A 26,046-nucleotide genomic window follows, 5' to 3' on the forward strand; every position below is an offset into this window, starting at 1 on the left:
CGACCGCAGGACTTCAATGAGGGCGGTGAACCTAAGCTAGAAGGAATGAAGGGACAAGAGACACGAAGAAGGACAGCAAGACAAGGATTCTGATCAAGCTGCCAATTTTTATTTTTCACACAAGGGTATTTATATGCTTGGACGTAGGGCGTGGTGCAAAGGTGGTCGTTAGTAGATTTAGGGTGGGGTGAAAAGGTGGTCGTTAGTAGCTGCAGGGTGTTTACTTTAGGGCGTGGTGAAAAGGTGGGATTGTAAACTCAACCTCAGGTTGTTCCAGTGAGATAGTTAAGCCTATCAAGTTTGAGAGACTTAACTTTTAGCTCCCAACACAGGAAGCCCCAAAATGCAGATAACCAGGAGTTCCTTGCTTCAAGGATAAGCATCTGTTTTATGACAGGACACATTTTTGCCTGGAAACTCAGAGAATATCATCTGGTATGGTTAGAGCAAAGACAGAGCACCTAGCTTTACATAACTGAAAGCCAAACACCCTCCCTTTACTCTAGAAATACCCAACATCTCAAGATGCTGTGTGTTACTCTGGGTCTCTCCTTGGATATGTTGTGTGTGTGTGTGTCTGCGTGTTTGTGTCTCTGTCTCTTCTCATGAGAGCACCCACACTGTTAAGAGTATGCCCCTACCCTTTTTTTTTGAAATTCTATTATTTCTATTTTTTTTATTGTGAACATACTGTACAGAGGGGTTACAATTACATGGGCAAAATAATGAGTACATTTCTTATCAAGCATTGCAGCCTCCTCCTTTGTTTACCCTTCACATCCCTTCCCAGCCTTCCCCCGCCACCCCACTCAATCCCCCCCCCCAAAGTTGTAAAGTTCGTTTTCGACATGACAACTTGTACATCTCATTGTTGCAACGGGTCCACCTGTATCCTTAAACCACTTGTTTTTCCCCTTCTCCTCCACAAATTATACCGACATCAAATAGAGTGAAAGCAGGGGTTATACTGTGGGGGAGGGACATACAAAGCAACAAAGAAATAATCTTATAAATGTGTTAGAAACAAATGCATGAAAGAAAAAAAACATTTAAATACATATCTTAGGGTTCATTTTCCTAACATCACCTTATCTGACCTTTTCTGCTTGATTCATACATATACTAGATATTGCAGATAAGGGAAACCATGGGACCTATGTTTCTTTGGGCTTGGCTTACTTCACTTAATATAATTTTTTCCAAGCCTTTCCATTTCCTAACAAATGGGGCAATGTCATTCTTTCTGATGGAGGCATAGAATTCCATTGTGTATATATACCACATTTTCTTGATCCATTCATCTACTGAGGGGCATCTGGGTTGGTTCCATATCTTAGCTATGGTAAATAATGCTGCAATAAACATAGTTGTGCTGGTAGTATGGTCTTGTTTGTAAACATTTGGGTAAATGCCCAAAAGTGGGATTGCTGGGTCATAGGGGAGCTCTATGTGAAGTCTTTTGAGGAACCTCCATACTGCTTTCCAAAGTGGTTGAACAAGTTTACACTCCCACCAACAATGCAGTAAGGTTCCCTTCTGTCCACATCCCCTCCAGCATCTGTTGTTATTAGAGTTCTTGATTTTTGCCATTCTAACTGGGGTGAGGTGGTATCTCAATGTTGTGAATTAGTCCCTGAGAGGAGACTTGAGCTGGGACAGCTTCTTTACAGGTTTTGTTTTTGTTTTAGGGATTTTAGAAAAAACAAAAACAAAAACCTTGGCTCCAACCAGCCCAGTTTTTGGAATGAAAAGAATGCCTCTGGGTCCCCCTCCCCTTAATTTAACCCACCTTCATTATTCTGTTAATGACTGACCCACTAAACAGATAGCCAGTAATCTGGCTAGTAATGCTGGCATGCTGGCAACGTCCAGAGTTTACTATAAACTCCACCTTTTTCACATGCTTATGTTAAACTCCACTAACCTCCTTTGTGTATGTTTACCTTAAGCTCAGCTTTACCTTTGAATTCATAAGTCATTTAAACCAAAAGTGATAGGCTGGTTTAAACAGCCATTATGTGACAAAGTGTAACCTCATTGGCCACCTGCGTGTGGTCTGGTATGACAGTGCAATCTTTTGGGTGTGTGAAAATCTCATTGATTGCCTATGTGACCAGGCTTCACCTTGTGATTTTTGCCTTTAAAAACCTAAGTACGTGGGCCACTCGGGGTCGCAGTATCAGCTCCCGAGCCTGTGCTGCGGCCCTGGCCGGTCAGTGTAGGAACCTTCTCAATAAAGTTGCTTCTTTAATATCAACTTTGTTGCGGTGGGCTCTGTCACTCCGGAAGACTAGGTGGGCTTGCCTGCCTGAGTAGGGGGTCTTCCTACTACAGTTGTTTTGATTTGCATTTCTTTTATGGCTAGAGAGGTTGAGCATTTCTTCATGTGTCTATTGGCCATCCTTCTTTCTTCTTCAGAGAAGTTTCTCTTTAAGTCATTAGTCCACTTATTTATTAGGCAGTTGTTTCTTTGAGGATTTGTTGTTGGGGGATTGCCCTTACCCTTTTGTGCCTGTTTGTCTGCTTGCTTGCTTGTTTACTAACTCAATAAAGCTCTGCCAAGTTTTCTTACCATAGTGACATGTCCATAAATTCTTTTTTCTTTTTTTTTGTCAGTCGTGGGGCTTGAACTCTAGGCCTGGGCGCTGTCCTGAGCTCTTAAACTCTACCACTTGAGCCACAGAGCCACTTGTGGTTTTCTAGTGGTTCATTGGAGATAAGAGTCTTATGGAGTTTCCTGCCCAGGCGGCTTTGAACTGTGATCCTCAGATCTCAGCCTCCTGAGTAGCTAGGATTACAGGACATAAATTCTTATTCTGTGATCAAAGTCAAGGACCCTAAGTGAAGAGTTCCTATGTTTAAAAGGAATCTTCACTAAACTTCACCTCCATCCAGTGACACAAACTCAATAGATGCTAGTAGCTGCTCAGTGCTTTGGGTTTTATTTGTAACCCCAGCCCTTGTGAAGCTATTGTTGGGAGGATCTGGAGTTCAAGAATTAAGTTGGGCTTCACCAAAAGACAGTGATCGTGGTGGTGGTAGGAGTGGCTTCTATGAGAAATGGCCAGAACAAAAGATAAAAATATTGGATACTGGCAAGTCCAACTTCTGCTAGATGAGACAACAGCATGGCCCTAGAAAGCTGACATTGTTCAAGTCCCAATTCTGTAGGGAGAATTCTCTCTTGGAGATGTGTGATAAGGTGTGTGATTTTCCCCGAAGCCATGTTGCTAACGTGACCCCACCTGAGGATTTGTGTACTGTGTGAGGTAACGTGTGCTGCCACGGGAGGAGAAAACTCCTCCATATCCCTGGCAACAGTCTCTGCACTTAGCTGCAGCCTGCAAGGGGAGGGGAGGGAGAAGGAGAAAACCAAAGTCCGGGCAACAGTCCAGATGCCTCACCCTGACCTCAGCAAAGGCATGCGGACTGTGCATTTTGTGCCCTCCAAATGGCCTCATGAACAACCCCTAGACACTTCCCTGATGCTTAAATACTTGTGCTTTGTTTATTGTTTGTAATCTTTCGATCTCATAAAACTAAGTTTTTGTTCACTGAGATGAACTTTCTTGGTGTGTATGCTATAGATAAGTCTATGCCCACAAGGTGTAGTCTACCTTCTGCCTACCAGACACTCTGCCTTCCCAAATCTTGCTGAAGCATCAACAGCCATGTTGTCATCCTATTGGAGCAAGAATTGCATATTTAGCTGTGAGCATTAGAAGACCAGCCAATACTGGACTTGATTATGGCAAAGATTCCAGTTTTCCTCCCTCAATTTGCAATCTTTTCGTGGCCATGACAAAATTCCTTACCTATACAACTCAAGGAAGACAGAACTTATTCTTTGAACTCGTATTTTCAGAGTTCAGTCCATGGCCACTTGGCTCTGTGTTTCTGGACCTATAGAAGGAGGTAGTCTGCTATGACAGTGGTGGTGTGTGCCACAGGCTGTTTGTCTCTTGGGAACCAGGAAGGAAAGAGAGGGCAAGTGATTGGGACTAAATATACCCTTCAAAAAGCCTACCCTGAGTAACCTACTTCTTCTGGAGTGTCCGATCTTCTAAAGTTTCTATTACCTCCCAAAATTTAATTTCATTCTATCTGTATTTTTGTGTGTGGGGAATACATTTTGTGTCTTGCCTCCAAAACTGTACTTACTGCAAATACAAGGAAGCTATGCATTTTGGCTTTCACAATTATTTCTAGAGTTTATAAAGGAATTATTTGTTTTATGAAGTAAGTCAGAGGAAATACAGGTTTATTTTTCAACTCTAATTAACCCAGCAAGGCCTATTGAAAATACCATTTAATCATGCTGCAAAATCTGCAGTCTTAAATCAGGTCACTTGCCTTCTGTTGTTTCAGGTCTTGTTCGCTAGATTCTTTTTTTGGGGGGGGGTCCGCTTGTGGGGCCTGGACTCTGGGCCTGGGCGCTGTACCTCAGTTCTTCAGCTCAAGGCTAGCACTCTACCACTTGAGCCACAAGCCACTTCCGGCTTTTTTCTGCTTATGTGGTGCTGAGGAATCGAACCCAGGGCCTCATGCATGCAAGGCAAGTGCTCTACCACTGAGCCACCTTCCCAGCCCATTCTCTAGATTCTTGTGTATTTCTTTTTCTAGTTCTAGCGCTTATTTGCTCATACCTGATTCTCTACTGATACAGCCATACCACTAGCCTGCATTTTGCCAGTTAACTGGAAATGTAGTGTCCAGCTCCTTCAAGAGATTTTGGGTCTGTAAGTTTCCTCAAGGCTGTAGACTGAATGGGAGATTTTTAATTCCCAGTAGTTATGATTCAAATCAGGCTTACTCATATGAGTAAGAGCTCTTGCTTATACAGTTTAAGTAACAATGTAGTAGAGGAATATTATCTCCAACCAGCCAACTACAGCAAGGTACACAAATCTAATTATTATTATTATTATTTGTCAGTGGTGGGGCTTGAACTCTGGCCTGGGAGCGGTCCCTCAGCTCTTTGACTCAAGGTGAGGGCTCTACCACTTGAGCCACAGTGCCACTTCTGGTTTTCTGGTGGTTAATTGGAGATAAGAGTCTCACAGCCTTACCTGCCCAGGCTGGCTTTGAACCACGATCCTCAAATCTCTGCCTCTTGAGTAGCTAGGATTACACGCATGAGCCACCAGCACCCAGCTCTAACCATTATTAAGTATCACCATTAGCTCCCAATGCATGCATTATAGTTTTCCCCATATAGAGAAACCTCTGATCACTGGCTTGGGTTCAAGTTTTCAAAACAGAGACCCTGCAACAGAGGTACTTATGAAGGAATTTGTTCTACCGTGGTACATAGACACTGGATATAGGCAGGGCACAGGCAAGAGCAGAGGGAACAGAATTCTGATTGAGTAATAGAGGCCACCAGGTAGGATTTGAACACATGTTTTCTGGGGAGGAGAGAAGGAATGGATAGCAGGGTGGAGCATTGGCCCAGGTGGGGATCTGTTTAGGGTGCTATGCAGGGAAGGCTGGTATGAATGGAGTCCAGGCCTAGCCTGGGCTTTGCTGGCATTGCTCAGGATGTGGGTGCTTTGGCTGCTTCTGCTCCTACTATTACTTGCTGTCTTGGTGGCTGCTGATGTCAGAGCATTCTCAAGAAGGGGTTTGTAGTTAGTCCTCTACATTGTAAAACTCATGATTATTAAAGCAGTGAGTCTCTTAATTGGACCTCAAAGCGATTTAATTGAGACTCTAGGTAGGAATAGGGGACATTCAGTGTGCAGGTAATATAAAGTACACGAAATCATTTGGTTTGGCCCTGTCAAGCATGCTTAGGCAGAACTCAAAGCTCAATAAATCTAGAAGCTTTTTCCTTAGTGGCATAATTCTTTAAGCCACAATAACTTATCTACAATTGAACACTTTTTAAACTTTGTAAAACCTGCAAAACCTTATAAGACAACTACGTATGTAACTATAACCCGTCTGTACATCACCTTGACAAAATTAAAATTAAAGAAGACAATTTTATAAATCAGAAATGGTATCAACAGTATAAACTACAACACAGACAATACAAAATGGGCAGAAAACAAAGCTAATTTACAACAACAAATAATTTTTTAATATATATTTTTATTGTAAAGATACTGTACATGAGCAAGGTAATGAGTCCATTTCCTATCGAGCATTGTTACATCCTCCTTTATATTTCCCCTACCATCCCTTAATTTCTCTTTTAATTCATAAACACTAGCTTAGATTGTGTTGAAGAAAGAAACAAAGAACTATATTTTAGGAGAGTTTTAGAGCAGCATAACCTTCCATTAAGTGAGCTATAATGATAACAACATATATTTTGGGTGACAAGCATGCAACATGCATTATAGGATAGACAGTACACATAAATTACATGGTAGGACAGATGTGTGTTTCCTGTTGGCTTTCTGAGACTATCTGTCTGAATTGTGGTGACTGGCAGTCTGGCAGGCCTGGACTGCACAGGTTTCAAGAGTTAGCACACTGTGGTAAAACTGCAGCAATCTGGTAAGGATGAAACAATATTTGGGAAGAGGGACTTGGTGACATTCATGACCTTGACTCTAGTGATCGACAGTAATCTAGTCAACTTCTTTGTCAACACAAATACCTCCAATCCAACCTTTTCTCACAGGCCCATGATCAACAATCCTTGATAAATCTGAACTGTAGATGAGGATTAGGAAATTGACACACACACACACACACACACACACACACCCCTCTGTACCCCTCCATAGCCACTGATGCAAAATTGCCTATGTTCCAAATCTTCACACACACACACACACACACACACACACACACACACACACACACACACACACACACACACACACACACACACACACACACACACACACACACACACACACACACACACACACACACACCCTCTGTACCCCTCCATAGCCACTGATGCAAAATTGCCTATGTTCCAAATCTTTAGAACAGCAATCAAAGCAAAAGAATCACATTACCAGCAACATTGGCTAGTTAGTGAAACTCAGGTGGCTACAAAAAAAAGCTGATGCAATGTTTATCCATCAGAGAATTAGACAAGGGCTGGGAAGGTGGATCAGTGATGAGTGCTTGCCTCCATGCATGAGGCCCTGGGTTCAATTCCTCAGCACCACATAAGCAGAAAAAAAAACGTAAGTGGCACTGTGGCTCAAGTGATAGAACGCTAGCCTTAAGCTGAAGAGCTGAGGGACAGGGCCCAGGCCCAGGGTTCCGGCCCCACAACCACACACACACACACACACAAAAAAGAACTGGAAACAAATATGTCAAAAAAGAATTCCAGGGCTGGGAAGGTGGCTCAGTGGTAGAGTGCTTGCCTTGCATGCCTGAAGCCCTGGGAGGATTCCTCAGCACCACATAAGCAGAAAAAGGCACAAATGGCACTGTGGCTCAAGTGGTAGAGTGCTAGCCTTGAGCTGAAGAGCTGAGGGACAGGGCCGAGATCCAGATTTCAGGACCCACAACAGACAAAAAAAAAAAAAAAAAAAAAAAAATAGAACTGGAAACAAATATGTCAAAAAAGAATTCCAGGGCTGGGAAGGTGGCTCAGTGGTAGAGTGCTTGCCTTGCATGCATGAAGCCCTGAGTTCAATTCCTTAGCACCACATAAGCAGAAAAAGCCATAAGTGGCACTGTGGCTCAAATGGTAGAGCACTAGCCTTGAGCTGAAGAGCTGAGGGACAGTGCCCAGGCCCAGAGTTCAGGACCCACAACAGACAAAAAAAAAAAAAAGAATTCCAGCCCTCCTACTAAAGGAAAACAGCAGACTTTTTCTTCCACACTTGTCAACTACGTTGTGTTTTTATTTCAGGAGCCTAAAGCTAACAACACAATATGACTGCAGAGAAATCCCAAAAATGTACTTATGATTCTAGCTGTACCACTGTACACAATGCATATTATAGAAATATAAAATTTTCCAATGAGATGGAATTGTTACAGAACTCTCACAAAAAAAAATCCTGGACATCTATAAATTTAAGAGCAAGAATTTTACTAAATGATTTATTTACAATTAGTTGAAAACAAAAGAAAAACAATGACTTCATTTTTCTATTGCAAAACAAATGAAGTAATAATCTTGGAAATGAACTGTTAGACATTTTTAATGTTTAGCTTAATGAATGTGAACAAAAGACAAAAATTAATAGACATCATATTTGAGTTACTTCCTTCTATGCCAGACAAAACATGTTACTGAGAACATTCTTTTTTAAATTTTTACCATACTGCATAAATTAAGCCTTTTCATCATTACTGCTATCAGTATTTTTTTATACAAATGGTCATCTGAATACAATACAATGTAGTTTAGTTGATAGGGATCAATACGTGGCTATATTAGGATTACAAAAAAAATCTAAATGTAGAAAAGAAAAAAAATGAGCCAGGTACTTATCAGATCTGGACAATTCTTTATGGCATTTTTTTGGGGGGGTCTGGTTGTGGGGCCTGAAATCTGGGCCTGGGCGCTGTCCCTTGAGCTCTTCAGCTCAAGGCTAGCGCTCTACCACTTGAGCCACAGCACCACTTCCGGCTTTTTTCTTTTTGCTTATGTGGTGCTGAGGAATGGAACCCAGGGCCTCATGCATGCAAGGCAGGCACTCTACCACTGAGCCACCTTCCCAGCCCATGGGCAATTCTTGATGGCAGTAACTTTGGCCTAAATATGAGATTTGACTAAATTAATCCCAGCTGCCTATTTTGACACTTTCTTCTTAGCTCCTTGATTAATAAGAAGTACCAGGGTAAAGCTAAGACACTTCTAAGGGCTTACTCCTTAGGGAGTGACTCCTATACATAGTCTGCAAAAGCATAAGCAATTCTCCATCTTCTGTCAGTAGCAGAGAGAAAAGGGGCTGTACAGAGTTGGAAGGGGTATTCCATCAATACTGCTCTTCCTGAATGAGAATTCAGTCATTTCTCCTTGGGACTATTAGGAGAGATGGCATAAGACTGTCTCGCAAGCAAGCAAGATATCAGGAAGAATATACCACAAGGAAAGATTTATGAGTCTATTTGAATCAAATAGACTGGAGTTGGGAGGAAAAGATGGTTCAAGTGTACCTAAAGGCTCAGATGCATAAAACACACAAGAGGGCCAGGAGCCATGCACAGAGTTTGATCAGCATAGCATCATGGGTTCTGAACATTGTAAAGGGTTGAAATATGGAAAGACTTCAGTGGTAAAGCAACACTTAGTGAATTTATAGATTAGAAGCCCATGGTATGTAACATTATAAAATGAGACCGTGCCAGCTTCATAATCTAGAAAAACCCCAACACGCTTCAAAGGAGTAGGTGGGAAGAACTTCGAGGTTAAGGAATTATAGGTAGTAGGACTTGGCTCAAAAGCCATATATTCATACTTGTTTTCCATCCCAATAATCCAGTAGCCATTTTTGCGTTGATAATGTTTTTCTTTCTCAACGTTAAATTTTGCCACGGAAGAGAAGTATTGGACACTTTGTAACCCCATGCAGCAGGATGATTTATTAGGCCCAGTAAAGTGTCTTCCATCACTTAACCCCAGGAGCCAGGATGCTTTCTTAGACAAATCTACTTCCCAGTAATGTTTCCCTGATGTGATCAAAGGGAGCCCCAGGGCCCCAGGTGAGTAAAGTTGACCTACATGGAAACCTCGTGAGTCTGAAAAATAATAGTGCTCTTTATATCTTATCTGTCTCTGATCTTTAGAAATGACCATTTCCCGATGATTGTTCTCATTTATTGTCACATGAACTGTAGAAAAAAAAAATGACAGGTTTGAGTGAGAGATAGAATGTAGCTTTTTTTTATGATGTTATAAGCAGACTTATAACAAGAATGTAACAGAGAACCGGGAAGCACTTTGAAGTTAGAAGGAAAGGTGGACCACAACAAAAGCTTCTCTTCATATATAGTCAACAGAAATATGAGTCTGAAAATATGAGACCCAGCAGAAAAACAAACACTGATAGATGGTAACACACTTTGCTCCTTACCCCAATAACGGTGGGCATCTGTCAGCTCTGAAATGACAAGAATTTATACTATTAAATGTAAGGAAAAGAGTCTTCTGGAATCCATTTCTTGCCCAGGTCAGGGGAAGGAGAGGAACTAAGACAGGGTCATGACATGGTAAGTGGGTGAATGGCCATTCCCTATGACATGTGATCACATCATCAACACAGCATTCACCCTCCATATCCATCAGCCACATACTGTTCTGCATTTAGCCCCCACCACAGCTCGACTCCCACAATCTGACTCTCACCCATCTATCCTCACCTTGAAACTCTTGCAGCATTCCTGTCAGGTCGGGAGCTTGGTACAATCTCCGTTCTTCCTTGGGGAAAGTTATTGGCTTCTCCATTGTCAAGATATCACATCTACGGATGAAAAGAATGAATTTCCACAACTCAGACTTTATAACCTTCATTGCCACCAACCTACCTGTTCTTTTACCCTTCTGACACTTATGTACCTACCTTGGGGTCCTGAGAAAAGAAAGGATAGACTATGGGTAAAGTCATAATAAATCACTCATGTTCACCTTCCTGCGTACTTTCTGTGGGACATAGGGAAGACATTAAACTTCCTGAAGCTACTTTACCAGCCCCACTCATGGTTTTTAAATCACAACAAAACTTGGATACCTAGGAGAAAAAAATACATACTGCCATGAATCTTGGTTCCTAGGAAAATAGGCAGAAAATATGTTGGCAAAACTGGATCATCCTGGATAATTCCAGGCATAGGAGGTGTAAAAATCACATGTGGAGGAATCCAAGAACTTCAAAGCCAGTTGCCCATTACAGAGGCTCTTGGAGAACAGTTTAGCCTTCAGGGTTCAGAAACACAGAAGCAGGGCTGGGAAGGTGGCTCAGTAGTAGAGTGCTTGCCTTGCATGCATGAGGCCCTGGGTTCGATTCCTCAGCACCACATAAGCAGAAAAAGCCAGAAGTGGCGCTGTGGCTCAAGTGGTAGAGTACTAGCCTTGAGTTGAAGAGCTCAGGGCCAGCACCCAGGCCCAGAGTTCAAGGCCCATGATCGACAAAAAAACCCCACAAAAAACAACCATGGAAACAATGCTGCTCTGAAATCTACGACTGAGGAGAGATGGTGATGCTGCCAGGTAGCTGTGCATCCTTAATAGGGACACCTTCCATCATTTCTCTAAAGTCTGTGAGCCCAATGGACCATTTGCACCAGAGCCCAAACCCTGTTCCTACAGGTCAAGATGACTGGTTTTCAGAACAAATATGTAACTAGTCATTTTGTTTTCAGGAGAAATATACAAACATATTGGAAGTTTGGCGGTGGACAATTCTAGGTACAAAACCAAGAAGATTTGTTCCATATAAACTAAACAAAGCATCTGTCAGATCTAGGACCAGGGCTAATATAGGCACATAAGATGAATAAATGATTGCCACGCCACCTCCTGTGGAGTCTGCGTGAGAGATCAGGCCAGGCAAAGCATAAGCTTCAAGGAAGCATGCCTGCAGGAAGGGGGTGCTGCTTCAAGGCTTCCTATATACTTGGCTGCACCTTTATTGCCTCTATTTTTATCCTTATTGTTCTCTTCTTGGTCCATGGAAAAGGTACAATGTTCCTTTCTAGTCCAGTAACTACCCCTTCTTCTAATAATGAAGAACAAAAACAAAAGACTAGATGTAAACAAAGTTCCTGAAACAATGTTGCCTGATGTGACTCTGCCACCAGATATCCCTCCATTTTTGAAAGCAGTTTTGTGGCTCACTCATAGTAAATATAGAAATTTGAAATTTCCAGATATGTTGCAACGGGCAGAATTAATGATTTAAACTAAACCAGAAGGAGTTATCCCCGGAGCACAGAGAGTTCTAGAAAAAGGGACCCCTGATAATAAAAGGAAAAGAAAGATTCCCCCAACAGTTATGACTAAGTTTGGTCCACCTTATGTTATAGGGAATAGATAGTGGTTTCCCACAAAATATAAAGTTAGTGGCATCACATTTCCTGAGCCGACCGATGAACCATTGCCTTATACAGGAGTTTATAAAGATGGAAATAGATGGATTAATGTAAAAGGAAAAAGGGTATCTTGGTATTCATTAGATTTTATGCAAAGATTAGGTAGATCTAGACCATTATGGTATTTATTATCAAAACAACAACAAATAGTTTAAAATAACAATTAGAAATTCATGTGAAAAAATATTGGGATCGAAATCATAGAAAACGGAGAATGCCTGAGTCAACCTGGGAGTGGTTTTTAGGATGGTTACAAAGGGACTTAAAAATGTATGGAAAAAATAAAAAGAGTACAATATAAGTACAGCCCTATCTTAGGTTTGTTAATTATTAAACATAAAAAGGCTGAATAGATGACGTGTTGTATTAAACAATATGCTAGACTTGTCTCGCACCACTTAGCTTAAACAGTTGGTGGGATGTCATTAATTTCCATGTAACCCATTAATGCTTTGCTTTTCTTAAAAACTGATTACGTGCTTAAATAAACAAAGAATCAATGTCGCAATCACACACTGTATAAAAATGTTAATTCTCCTCAATAAAGATACACTCAGATGCAACTCTTTTGAGTCTGTGTCTGTCACTTCGCCGACTCCTTGCCCACCTATCCCAAGATCCCTGTCCCGTGGGTCCCAGTGCTCCGGCCGAGCTGGTCCGTCGCAAATGATTATGTTTACAGTAGGGTCTGCTATTGTCTCACCTTATCCTCAATACCACTCCTGACCCACATTCTAATTCCTCTCAACCCAGATTCCTTACCAGAGGATCTAATTTATCCCTCAATAGTCAAAAAGCACCCAAATCTTGATTTGCAACCAGTACTTAAAGACAGTATTGTAAGCAAATTTGCCTGGAAGATGTTATATTCTAATTGACCGTTAGATCATTCTAGTAGCTATAAATCTTGTCTCACCAAACAAAGGACCATCCTGGTATCGCACACATACCTTTTTGTGATTTCATTAACATCCTAGGGAGAAAGTAGAGAACATGATTTAAGAACGATTCAATTTTCCCATCTTATCAAGCTTCATCAAGTTCTCACTAGCCCTTACTGTTCTGGTATTAGATATGATTTTTTACAAAAACGTAAAGACTACAGTCTAAAGACAGTTATCCCATAGCTTATCTGTGATGGTTTCAATTATACCATACTATACACAGCTAAACACCTGACACACTGTAGTCTGCCTAGTATCAGTAGGCCTTAGTGAATCAAAGATGAATTGTGTCTCTTCTATAATTGACCCAATGTACATATATATGAAATTCTTTGAGAAATTTATTTTATTGAGTTTTCACTTCAACAAAGTTTCATATATTTCATAATGAAATCACCACAAGTATCATAAACTCTAGGTGTCTGATAATTTAACACCAACCAAACTGACTTCCTTTAGTTAATCTAAACTCTTGCCTCTACATCTCCACTGCTAGAATTTTAGGCATTTACCACCATGTCTGGCTTTCTTTTTTTTTTTTTTTGTCGGTCATGGGGCTTGAACTCTGGGCCTGGGCGCTGTCCCTCAGCTCTTCAGCTCAAGGCGAGCGCTCTACCACTTGAGCTACAGCGTCACTTCCGGTTTTCTGGTAGTTTATTGGAGATAGGAGTCTCACGGTCTCTCCTGCCCAGGCTGGCTTTGAACCGTGATCCTCAGATCTCAGCCTCCTGAGTAGCTAGGATTACAGGCGTGAGCCACCAGCGCCTGGCACCATGTCTGGCTTTCTTATCTCTTATATACCCCATTCTCATTATGTGGCCAATATAACTCAACCATTTTTGTAAAAATTATATTATTCCTGAACTCTAGTCTCTACCAGCCTGATTTAGTTTGTTTCCTTTTTTTGTTGTTGGTCACGGGGCTTGAACTCAGGGCTTGGATGCTGTCCCTGCGCTCTTCAGCTCAAGGCAAGTGCTCTACCACTTGAGCCACAGTGCCACTTCCAGTTTTCTAGTGGTTTATTGGACATTAGAGTCTCATGGACTTTCCTGCCCGGGCTGGCTTTGAACTGTGATCCTCAGATCTCAGCCTCCTGAGTAGCTAGGATTACAGGCATGAGCTACTGACGCCCAGCTGTTTCTTTATTTTTTCCAACCATCTAATCTTTCTATTTTTTTTTTTTTGTCTAACCATCACAACTATCATCTTATTTACATGATCAGATAAATGACTATGTGTTTGGTTTCTTAAATAAAGAAAAACTAGGTCAATATCTGGTTTGCACTACATGTGCATACATGTGTGTGCAAAAACACACACATGCTGTGATTTTTTTCTTTTCTTTCTTTTGCCAGTCCTGGGGCTTGAACTCAGGGCCTGGATACTGTCCCTGAGCTTTTGATCAAAGCTAGCATTCTACCACTTGAGTCACAGAACCACTTCTGGCTTTCTCTGATTATGTGGTACTGAGGAATGGAATCCAGGGCTTAATGCATGCTAGGTAAGCACTCTACCACTAAGCCACATTCCCAGCCAAGTTCTATTTTTTTTTTTTTCTGTGTTGGTCGTGGAGCCTGAACTCTGGGCCTGGGCACTGTCCCTCAGCTCTTCAACTCAAGGCTAGTGCCCTACCACTTGAGCCACAGTGCCACTTCTGGCTTTTTTCTGTTTATGTGGTACTGAGGAATCGAACCCAGAGCCTCATGCATGTAAGGCAAGCACTCTAGCACTGAGCCAATTTCTCAACCCCCAAGTTTTTATTTTTATAGTTGCATTTTTGTGTTGCATATAACAAAAAATAAACAAAACTGAATTCAATACTTCAAAGAATTTTGGGCCAAGTGCTAGTGGCTCATGCCTATAATCTTAGCTACTCAGGAGGCTGAGATCTGAGGATCATGGTTCAAAGCCAGGTTCAAAGCCAGCCAGGGCAGGAAAGTCTGTGAGACTCTTATCTCCAATAAATCACTTAGAAAACCAAAAGTGGTGCTGTGCTCAAGTGGTAGAGTGCTAGCCTGAGCTAAAGAGCTGAAGGACAGAGCCCAGGCCCAGAGTTCAAGCCCCACAACCACCACCAACAACAACAAAAAAGAATTTTGGACTGGGAACTGGTGGCTCATGCCTACAATCCTAGCTACTCAGGAGGCTGAGATCTAAGGATGAAGTTTCAGTGTCAGCATGGGCAGGAAAGTCTGTGAGAATCTTGTTGCCAATTAACCACTAGAAAAACAGAAGTAGAGCTGTAGCTTAATGTAATGAACACTAGCATTGAGTAGAAAAGCTCATTGACTGCATCTAGGCCTTGAGTTCAAGGCCCACAACTAACAAAATAAAACTGAGGGGATGGAAATACAACTTCAATCATAGCCAAATTTGGAAGGTTAAATTTATCCTTAGGATCTCTTCTATGTCCTTTTCTAAATTGCATTTCCTTTTGTTTATATTGAGTATTCCTAATAAATGAAGGGCATGTGGCTTTCCTATCAGAAGGGAGAAATTCTAGAGCCGGGTGCCAGTGGCTCACACCTGTAATCCTAGCTACTCAGGAAGCTGAGATCTGAGGATTGTGATTCAAATCCAGCCCAGGCAGGAAAGGCTGTGAGACTCTTATCTCCAATTAACCACCAAAAAACTGGAAGTGGTGCTGTGGCTCAAGTGGTAGAGTGCTCGCCTTGAGCTGAAATGCTAAGTGAGGGACAGCTTCCAGGCCTAGATTTCAAGCCCCACAACTGACAAAAAAAGAAAAAAAAGGAGAAAGTCTTTTCCAATTTTTAGGAAAAACTATGGTCTTGCAAGGCACTTGCCTGTCATAAAATGGATAAAGGACCTCAGTGGAATTTTCTTGAAAGAAGATACACAAACAAGACTTTGTGTTTAACCTTTAATTCTAGTTATTCAAAAAGTACAAATTAAGAGGATCTTGGACTGGGAAGGTGGCTCAGTGGTAGAGCGCTTGCCTTGCATGCATGAGGCCCTGGGTTCGATTCCTCAGCACCACGTAAGCAAAAAGAAAAAAGCCGGAAGTGTTGTTGTGGCTCAAGTGGTAGAGCACTAGCCTTGAACTGAAGAGCTGAGGGACAGCGTCCAGGCCCAGAGTTCAGGACCCACAAGTGGACCCCCCCCCCAAAAAAAAGGCTCCAGATTCTCTGGGAAAAAAAATTAAGAGGATTTTGATGGTTGGAATGCAGACCTCATCTAAACAAATAGGCTAGGTATGGTGCTATGAACCTGTGGTATCACCTATGAAGAGGGCTAGAGGTAGAATTACCCTGAAGTAAGAAGATAATGACTTCAGTATGACCTTGGGGGAAAAGAAAAGACCCTACCAGAAAAATAGCTACAGGAGAAAAGAGTGTGACTGAAGTGGGACAGCCCTGACTCCAAGTGCAAGGCTGAGTATAAAACTGAGGATTGAGGTTCAGAGCCAGCCTGGGCAATTGAGTCCAACAGTCTCTTTTCTCCAATTAATCAGAAAAAGAAAGTAAGAAGTAGAAAGGTGGCTCAAGTGATAGTGCACCAGCTTTGAGTGAAGCAGAGCAAAGCAAGAGCAAAGCTGGGTGCCAGTAGCTAATGCCTATAATCCTAGCTTCTTAGGAGGCTGAGATCTGAGGATCACAGTTCAAAGCTAACATGGGCAGAAAAGTCTATATAACACTCCTATCTCCATTAAACTCCAAACAAACTAGAAGTAAAGTTGTAGCTCCAGTGGTAGAGCATTAGCATTGAGCTGAAGAACTCAGGGACGGTGCACAGGCCCAGAGTTCGAGCCCCATGACAGGACCCCCTCCCCCCCAAAAAGAGAAAAGCAAGAGGGAGAGCCCTTGAACTCAAGTCCCAGTACGCGCGAGTGTGCGCACACACGCACACGCACACGCACACACACACACACACACACACACACACACACACACACACACACACAGTGTTTTAAAAATGCTTAATACTAGATTACAGAGAACAAGAGCCTATTGCTGGATATATCTTCCAAGATTCAGCATTTTTCCTGAACTTGAGAAATTACTAAACATGAGATTGTTTTCTTTTTTGAAATGTATATTCATTATTCCCATAACATCTGAAAGTGACCCAAGAATTTACAGTCTTCATTAGAACAAATATAGCAACAGATAAAGCATGAGTTATATATTTCCCCCAAATCTCCGACTATTTTAATGACTTACCTGCAGCATCTCCATCCTTGATCCATGTAACCGATGCTCTAGCTCTGAGATGAGCTCTGTTACCAACTCATTTCTCTGGGCCAGTTCATTTTCAGACTTTTCCAGACTATTCAAAACACTTTCATCATCTTCCTTCAGCCTTTGCAGCTCTTTTGCCTCCTCCGAAGCCAAGATGCCTCTCAGTTTTTCAAACTTGGCCCAAACGTTTTCTCTCTTGACCTGTATGTGCTTCTTCAAGGTAGAGAAAGAGTGAGACATTCAGTTTATCAGCTAAGGCTGGAGAATCCCTGGGAATTGCTTTCCCTTTGTGACATTTCAAACCAGGAACTTTCAATCAATATTATTAAGGCCTACCAAGTCTAAGACATAAATGGGAAGCTTGGGTGTGACTTAGCTCTCCCAGAGTTACCCTGTGTCCAGGACTCTTTCAACTAACTACAGGTGTTACTCTTATTCCATTCCTGAACTGAAGACAGAGGCATAATCCCCTGCGAAATATCAGTCATAGGAATGGAGCACAGGATCAAGCAGCCATTCTCACCAGAGGTCTTCCTTGTGTCCAGCTCCCTCAAAAACCAGGGACTCATTTCTACTTCCTCACTCTGCAGCCCCCACCCCACATGGGAAAGGAAGAAGAAGACTAATCAAATGACTTTGGGCCTTATCAACTCTCTGGGAATAGAGAGGAAGGGAGCTCCACCCCAATGTCCCACCCAGACTTTTGGCTAATTCCCTCAGGAAGTGTCTTTCCTGCCTTCCATAAAATTTTCTCTTCTTGGAGTTCAGCTTTCCACTTCTCAGATTCTTCCTTCTTCTTCTTCATCTTCTTCACAGCTACCAGGAGCTTGTTCTGTGAACAAGAAAGGAACCACAGGAGAGTCACTGTATGAACTTTCTCGGCTTCTAGATAAGGGATCACCTGGAAGAAATCAGGTAGACTAGAGTTTACCTAAAGAAGAAAAAGTGAGGTGGCAAAAGTCTTCTTTAAGTCTGTCTCAGGTAATGAATAACAACCCTCTTACCAACAACAGAATGATCCTTTCTGTTTGCTTGTTTTGAGACAGTTTCACTAGGTAGCCCCCAGTTGGCCTCAACCTCTCTTTGTAGCCCAGGCTGGCCTAAAACTCTGAATCTTCCTGCTTCAGTCTCCATAGGCTACAGGCAAGTAATCACCCCCAGCTAGACTGATTCTGTGTTGTTGTTGTTGTTTTGTTTTGTGCCAGTCTAGGAGTTTGAACTCAGGGATTCTTGCTCTGGCTTAGCTTTCCCCCTGGTCCCCCTGCTCAAAGCTGGTCTTCTAACCACATGAGTCACACCTTCACTTCCAGCTTTTTGCCGATTCAATGGAACTAAGAGTATCATGGATATGATGATTCTCAGATCTCAGCCTCCTGAGTAGCTATTTTGTAGCCATGAGCTATTAGCACCTGGATAAATTAATTCTTTTTGTAACAGAAGAGGATTCTGGTCCTGCATCAGGGAAAATAATCTACATCTCAATTCATTTCATTTGCTGCTCCACTAAAAGGAACTTAGTTGGTCACCAACTCTCCATCTATGGAGGATATAGTAGAGAAATATTTGCTGCTATCAAGAGTTTATACTTAGGCTCATTTTCTTGTAAGTCAGTGGATTGTACAGACATGTCCTTTAGGCCTGAGAAAGTCTCCACAGATTAGAAATGAGTCACACTTCGCAGTTCTAGGATAGTGATGTATATAAACTGCAATGAATGCCGGCTCAGTGGAGATTTCCCTCCAAGACTATTTTGTGCTCTGTCCTCTCTCATCTCCAATTTCTTACCTGGTATTCCTGGGCAACCTCCTCTAAGAGGTATGTGTGGTGACCACGGTGCTGTAAAGATCTCTCACAAAGCCAGCAAATCACCTTCCCATCATCCTTACAGAAGAGCTGGAGTTTCACACCATGCTCTGCACAGTGATGCACATTCTCTTCCTCTAGGATCAACCTAGCTTCCTTGAGACTGTGCACTATGTTGGCCACATGTCTATTAGGCCGGAGGTTCTCAACGGTGTAAGGGATTCGACACACAGGACAGTTGGTCTCCCCTCTTGGGCCTATGGTAGAATCATCATTTAATGTGATACAGGATTGGCAGAAGCTGTGTCCACAGTCTATGCTCATGGGTTCTATCATGAGCTCCAGACAGATGGGGCAGGTCACCTCTTCCTTTATGTTGGTCAAGACTGCTAAAGCCATTGATGTCTGTTTTTCTGTCACTGTTTTTCTTGACTTCTGAGATTCCTTCTGCGGAGATTCCTGCATGATTGGCAAGATAATAAGGGAGAAAATTAGAAAGTTAGGCCAATCATGGGTGAGTCAAAACTAAAATATTGAAAGCAGCAGAAGAAAAAGGAGCTGTGATATTATCTATATAGGAGGCTAGATTCTGAGAATCATAGTTTGAAGCTAGCCAAGGTACAACAATCTGAGATATATTTATTTCCAATTAATCAGCAGAAAGCTGGAAGTAGATATATGGCTCAAGTGGTAGAGGATTAGCTTTAAGTGAAAATGCCAAATAATAGTGCAAGGTCCTGACTTCAAGCCCCAGTATCAGCACACACATACACATAAACACACACACACACACACACACACACACACACACACACACACACATACACACACACGGAAAAGAAAACAGAAAGAACATTTAAAATGTTTGGTGACATGGTAAAACAAATTTTTAAATACTTTTAATAATTTTAAATACTTTTAATAATTTTAAATACTTTACTACTAATTCATGCTATACATACTATAAATGTCCTATATGTAATGGTTGCCTTTTCCTTAGTTTTACTAAACATTAGAAATAGACCTTATAATTAAATTGTCAGGGCTGGGAAGTTGGCTCAGTGGTAGAGTTCTTGCCTCGCATGAATGAGGCCCTGGGTTTGATTCCTCAGCACCACATAGGCAGAAAAAAAAACCAGAAGTGGCGCTGTGACTCAAGTAGTAGAGCGCTAGCCTTGAGCTGAAGAGCTGAGGGACAGTGCCCCAAGGCCCAGAGTTCAGCCCCCATGACTGACAAAAAAATAAAAAATAAAAAATAAATTGTCAGGCGCAAGTGGCTCAAGCCTATATTCTATCTACTCAGGAAGTTGAAATTTGGGGATCAAGATTTGAAGCCAGAGGCTGGGAAGGTGGCTGAGTGGTAGAGCGCTTGCCTTGCATGCATGCATCCCTGGGTTCCATTCCTCAGCACCACATAAGCAGAAAAAGCCAGAAGTAGTGCTGTGGCTCAAGTGGTAGAGTGCTAGTCTTCAGCTGAAGAGCTGAGGGACAGAGCCTAGGCCCAGAGTTCAGACCCCAACACTGACCAAAAAAAAAAAAAAAGGAAAAAAAAAGGTTTGAAGAAAAGTCCATTTGTCTTATATCCAACTAGCCAATAAAAACCTGGGACTGGAGCTGGAGCTGTGGCTCAAGAAGTAGATCAGCCTTGAGCAAAGTTCAGGCACAGCACCAGATCTTGATCTGAGTTCAAGACTCAGGACCACAAAGGAGTAGCCCCCTGCCCCCTGACAAGCAAAATCCTTGTTTAACTGAAGTGGAATGCCATGTCTCCTAGGAGACAGGAAACACAAGAATCAAGGCATGGTGTCCCACTACTCCTAATGACATCTGATCCTGGCAACCCCTTGGTAAAATAGGTAGGGCCAGTTCCCCTGAGTCAGCTTGAAGAAGTTATAGAAGATAGATCTTCACCCATCAACTGTCCCTTAAGATCAAGGGACCAAAGTCATTTTTGGAAAGATGAGGCAGGATAAATTAGAGGAATAGGCATAGAAAAATAGTGTTACAGGCCCAAGCCTTCTATCTGTGAGCAAATCCTAGCCTTATTGGAGGAAGTCTAGTTTAAAAAAATGGTCACCCTGGTACATTATCCCAGGTATCAAAAGGGAATTCTGTAGTAAGAAGCTGTCCTGAAAAACCAATGGGGCCCCAGCCTGCCATGCCTATGTACTCAGGAAGCAGCCAAGAAAATACTGGGAGATTTCATTAAAACCAGGCTTCTGCCTTAGGTTAACCTGCAGGCAACTCAGCAAGAGGTGTGCAATTGGCCTGAACGATGCTGCCTGAGACACTGCTGCTCCCAGCCTGGGTCCAGCCCATCCTTTCCAACATGGAGATTGTTTATGTTAAATAGTTTATCAAGGACAGCTGGCAGCCATCTGCAAGGGACTCTATGTCATCATTCTGACCATCCCCACCATGGTGAAAGTAGATGAGACCCCTGCCTGGCTCCAACACACATCACTGATTTCTGGTGAAAGGCCACTTTCAGATCTGCTGAAACTAACACTTTTGTGTCACGCATCTGTCAACTCCTTCCCGGAAACTTTGGTGAAAGTAACTTGGTCAGGCTCATGGTCCTAAAGGTCCAATACAGCTCTCTCACTGAGAAATCAGTGCTTTGATTTCATGTGCATAAAACCAGTGGGGAATGAAGGGGCGGGGGGGATGCTGGATATAACTGGTGCCATCTTGGCCACATGGTGGTTGATAGGGTTTAACTGGCACCATCTGGTCTTCATTGTGGAGGAAGGTAAAGTCCCACTTCCCAGGTGTTGGGTGTGCCTGAATTCCTAGAGGCAGGGGCAGGCTACTGAACTTGTCAGTCCTGTGCTTTAAACATGTAAGACTTTTGATTTCTTGTGACCCTGCCCCCAACCCTGACACTATTTAGGCCCAGACTAGTTCAAGGGCCATTACACCATGCCTCAGTCTAGTGTCTCCTGTTTCTCCTCTGATAACCATGGCATCCCACTTCAGCTCACAATTGGAGTTGATTTGGTTTGTTGGTATTATTTTTCTGCTCTTTTTATTTTGCTTTACTACGGTCCTGGCTTTGCTTTCTACCAGTGTTAAGTGTATTCATGGGGCTTCAGGGCTTTGTGACAAGAGTCCACTTGTAATCACTGGCTTTCCAATAAAGACTCCTACATTTGGAGTCTCATCCAGGATCCCAATCAGCAAGATCCCCAGTGCCGAAGAGTGTGCTTGGGTCCCTGCAAGCTGGCTGCCACAGGATGGAAACCCCCACAGGGGAGGCACTCCCTGAGATGTCTCAGGGATCCATGGTCTTTCTGCTGCTCTGACAATCAGCTCATAGACACCAGATATGCCATATAAATATTTTTGGAGTTGGGAGACCTCCAGAGTTGGCCTCTGTTGGTCTGTTTTTCTATTTTCTGGGGATTGATCGGTCTGGAAATGGAATGGTAAGGGGAGCATGCTGGAGACCTGCCTTCTTCCCTATTGTACATGAGAATAGGTGCTGTTGAGGTTTGCTGAGTGGGAAGGGCCCACTCAGCAGACTCTCATCCTGTAGAGGTTTCTGTAGGATCTGAGGTGGGAGATGTGTGGGTCAGAGCCTGCTCAGCATGCTCTCATACAGTAGAGAGATCTGGTTACAGCTAAGCTGGGGGCCCACTAGGCCCCAACTCAGCCTTCAGTTTTGTCTATCTTTGTCCTATCTTCTGTTTTCTTAAGATTGGTACCAGTTTGTAATGTGGATCCTTGTTTTCGGTGTCTCTATGGGAGGAAGTCAGAGTTCTAGCAATCTGGCTGAAGCTGCAGCCTGCTCAGCAAGGCAGTTGGAGTCAGGGCATAGGCAGCTTCAGTCTGACCCTAGGTTCATCTTGGGCTCAGTGTAAATTGGTATGTAAAGTGCTCAAGTCAGTATTGAGTAAAAGACAAGAGGCAGGCAACCTGGTGGACTAAACATTTAGCTTCAGTGACCCCCATCCAACCTTCCTCCAACTGAAGGTATTCAAATGTCAATTGATAATGTACCTAGTTAATGTACCTTGCTAACACAAGCAAGCCTTGGAAAAATGGGGCTGGGGGATGCTAAGGTGATGTGTTAAAAAGTTTTGTCTCAGATCTTGGTTAACTGTAAAATATTTAATTCCAGAAAATGTGTGGCCAATATTTAATTTTGCATGCTTTAAAATCTTTGTTTACAAGTGTGTGTGTGTGTGTGTGTGTGTGAACATGCTCAAGATAAAAAATTGTCAATATAGTGTGAGAAAAAAATAGGTGGGTTTAAACTTAAACTACAAATAAGGTAAATGGGTGGGTTTAAGCTTAGACTACAAAGATTTTGGAGTAACCAAATGTCTCAAGGGATTGTTACACTGTATTAAAGAGAAACTTTAGTTAAAAGGTTTTCTAAGGATTGTTTTAAATGCAAATTAAAAAACACTGATTATAAAGCAAAAAGAAGTTAGGAGAGAAAGTCTTTGGAAAGGGGATTAAAAATGGCACTCCCTGTGTAAAATGAACTAGAAACAAGATGAACCAAATATCAGTAGAAGAAAAATCTGACAAAAACCAGAATAGAAACACATCAGATAGGGCTAGAGATGTGACTCAAATAGTAGAATGCCAGGTGAGCTGAAAAAAGCCAAGTAAGAATGCAAAGCCCTAGACAAAGTCTAGTCCTTACATAAAAATGAAAAAGGAAATAAAAAGACTTCAATCAGACAAAAGAAAGATCATAGGACAATTTAGTCAACAAAATTTCCTTTTAAGCAAAACAAAGCAAAACTCAATTTTTTAAGTAGAAAAGAAAGAGAAAGAAGGAAAGAAAGAAAGAAAGAAAGAAAGAAAGAAAGAAAGAAAGAAAGGAAGGAAGGAAGGAAGGAAGGAAGGAAGGAAGGAAGGAAGAAGGGAAGGAAAGAGAAGACTCAAAAGCAGACACAGGGATTGTAAGGGACATAGAGGAAATGGATAGATTACGTTAAAATATATATTTAAAAAAATGAACTAGGGGACTGGGAATGTGGCTTAGTGGTAGAGTGCTTGCTTTGCATGCATGAAGCCCTGGGTTTGATTCTACAGTACCACATTCACAGAAAAAGTCAGAAGTGGTGCTGTGGCTCAAGTGGTAGAGTGCTAGCCTAGAGCAAAAGAAGCTCAGGGACAGTGCCCAGGCCCTGAGTTCAAGCCCCAGGACTGGCAAAAAAAAAAAAAAAAGAACTAGGAAGAGTAAAAGCTCAACAGACCCACTACCAAATAAAGGGACTGAATTGTTAGAAGGCTGAGACTAGAGGTTCTTGGTTGGAATTCAGTCCTGGCAAGAAAATTTGGGAGTTTCTGCTTACAAAATAACCAGCAAAAAGCTGGAGGAGTAGATTCAGTGGGGGTAGAGTCAGCCATGGGCTTTATTATACTCTGTAATAAAGCAGAGAGTATCAAGTCAGGCTCAGGTTGATCCTGCCTGAAAGCTGACATCTAAGGATCACATTCAGAAACAGCCCACCCAGGCATAAAAATCTTCAAGACTTTATCTCTAATTAATCAGCAAAGACAGGAGAAAAGGCTCCACCACAATAGGGCCAGTTGTGAGTCAAAAAAGGAGCAAACAAGCTTGGCCTAGACTTTAAGCCTGGAGGAGGTAGATAGATTAGAATAGACAGATAAGCAGGCAGACAAGTCTATCTAGCTCCTCTGTGTTATCAGTAATCAAGACAGCATAAAGGCAGTACATGGATAGTAGACCTTTGCTAACCAAGTCCTCAGCACTGAAGTTACTCACTTACCTACACCCTAGGTACAGTAAGTTCAAGCATCCATAACTAGACTGCATGGACTAGTCACATGACCATCACAAAATTTCTACTGTACACCTTCTTACTTCTCACCATAAACTACATCTTCTTCCTTGCTGTTTATGGGAAGCCGTGTGGGTCCTCCCACAAAGGCTACCCAACTTCCCTAAAAGCCAAATCTAAGTTTCACATCACTTACATGAAGGACACTGATTTCAGCTTTGCTCTTAGGGCACCATTTACTTTCTGGGGGGAGATGCACATTTTCACAAGAGCAAGGCCAGGGAAACATTGAACAATTCCTCTAGCAATTTAAACAGAACTGATTTTTAAACCTGGACTGATACTGAGCAGGAATTAAAAACCTCTGATTTTGAAATTTCCCTGAATTTCATTTATGTGATTATTTATTTGACAGCTTGGTCTACACCACCACCTGTAATAAATTCCTAGATAAGGCTGTGTTTCATGCATGCCTTTCCAAAGATCCTTTGGGCTTGGCTAGGCCCGGGTTTGCTGCAGGAAGGGATGATCTGTTTCTGGAAAAGAGACTGCTCTGGTACCTTTTACTAAGGAACAAATTCGAATGACAGATGAAGAATCAGACTGCATCAGGGAAGGGGAGGTAACTTTAACTGTCCCTTCAGGAAGCAGCCTTTGGCCACCTTTAACCCTCTCTTTTCCCTAGGCCTCCCCTCCACAGGCACTGCTCAGTCTGCGCTCTCAGCAGGAAGTCCGTGGGCTGGGCTCCCTCTTCCTTCAAAGCAGCTGGCCTGACAAATAATTAAACTCACCCAAACTTCAGTGCCTTTCTTCTCCAGGTTCCCAAACTCTGTCCTGCTTCAACTGTTCAGTGCACTTTCGGAAGCCAAGGGAGATGGATGGAGAGGAGGGAAAAGGCATGCTAGGAAGCCAGTGTCCCTAGTGATCCCCCAGCACTGCACAACTAAACTCCACCCAGGAGGGCGGGGAAGGAAGAGGAAGAGAAACTGTGGACCAATGAGCTGTGTCTACCCTGGGCCCTTGAATGCCACAGCTTGACTAGTTCTATGGTGTTGGTGTCTGGTTCAGTGCACAGGTGGGATCCACTAAGAAGATAGTCCCAGCCAGCTCTGGTACCTCTCTGTCCGTTGTTTTTGTCCACACTCACAGGAAGGAGGCAGCAAGCTCAGCAGTTGAGTAAAACCTTCCCCTTAAACGGCTATAAAGCTGGAAACAGAAAAATCTCTTACTGACTTTCTCTCCCACAGGACCCAAATAAAAATATACATAGTTACTATTCGTAACTTTGCTCTTCCTTTCACTGTATTTTGTATC

At 42.4% G+C, this 26,046-nt stretch overlaps 1 protein-coding gene across 2 annotated transcripts; it reads right to left on the bottom strand.

Annotated features, from left to right (window-relative positions):
- Nucleotides 1-8,110: 8,110 nt before the first annotated feature.
- LOC138836465 (tripartite motif-containing protein 5-like) lies at nucleotides 8,111-25,668 on the bottom strand. 2 transcript variants are annotated; one of them, XM_070035174.1, is made up of 8 exons: nucleotides 25,524-25,668; nucleotides 18,950-19,426; nucleotides 17,901-17,996; nucleotides 17,147-17,374; nucleotides 12,972-12,994; nucleotides 10,294-10,394; nucleotides 10,008-10,034; nucleotides 8,111-9,765 (listed from the first exon to the last, which is right to left on the bottom strand). In XM_070035174.1, the coding sequence occupies exons 2-8, from the start codon at nucleotides 19,364-19,366 to the stop codon at nucleotides 9,149-9,151; spliced, it is 1,509 nt and encodes a 502-aa protein (XP_069891275.1). In that variant the 5' UTR covers nucleotides 19,367-19,426; nucleotides 25,524-25,668; the 3' UTR covers nucleotides 8,111-9,148. The 2 variants fall into 2 exon arrangements, with proteins under 2 accessions (XP_069891275.1, XP_069891274.1); XM_070035173.1 differs by having other exon boundaries at nucleotides 17,147-17,377.
- Nucleotides 25,669-26,046: the final 378 nt, after the last annotated feature.

This window comes from Dipodomys merriami, unplaced genomic scaffold (genome assembly GCF_024711535.1).
Source record: "Dipodomys merriami isolate MVZ:Mamm:240054 unplaced genomic scaffold, mDipMer1.0.p SCAF_25, whole genome shotgun sequence".
In the NCBI taxonomy this organism is placed as follows: Eukaryota; Metazoa; Chordata; class Mammalia; order Rodentia; family Heteromyidae; genus Dipodomys; species Dipodomys merriami.

What these genes read in the sequence shown, in the direction of transcription:
- LOC138836465 (XM_070035173.1), bottom strand. Translation starts at nt 19,366, where the DNA reads ATGGCTTTAGCAGTCTTGACCAACATAAAGGAAGAGGTGACCTGCCCC. An exon ending in AAGAGAAAATTTTATGGAAG is followed by an intron (nt 17,378 to 17,900) that starts GCAGGAAAGACA and finishes TCTACCTTGAAG; the next exon opens with AAGCACATACAGGTCAAGAG. An exon ending in AATGCTGCAAGAGTTTCAAG is followed by an intron (nt 10,035 to 10,293) that starts GTGAGGATAGAT and finishes TTGTCATTTCAG; the next exon opens with AGCTGACAGATGCCCACCGT.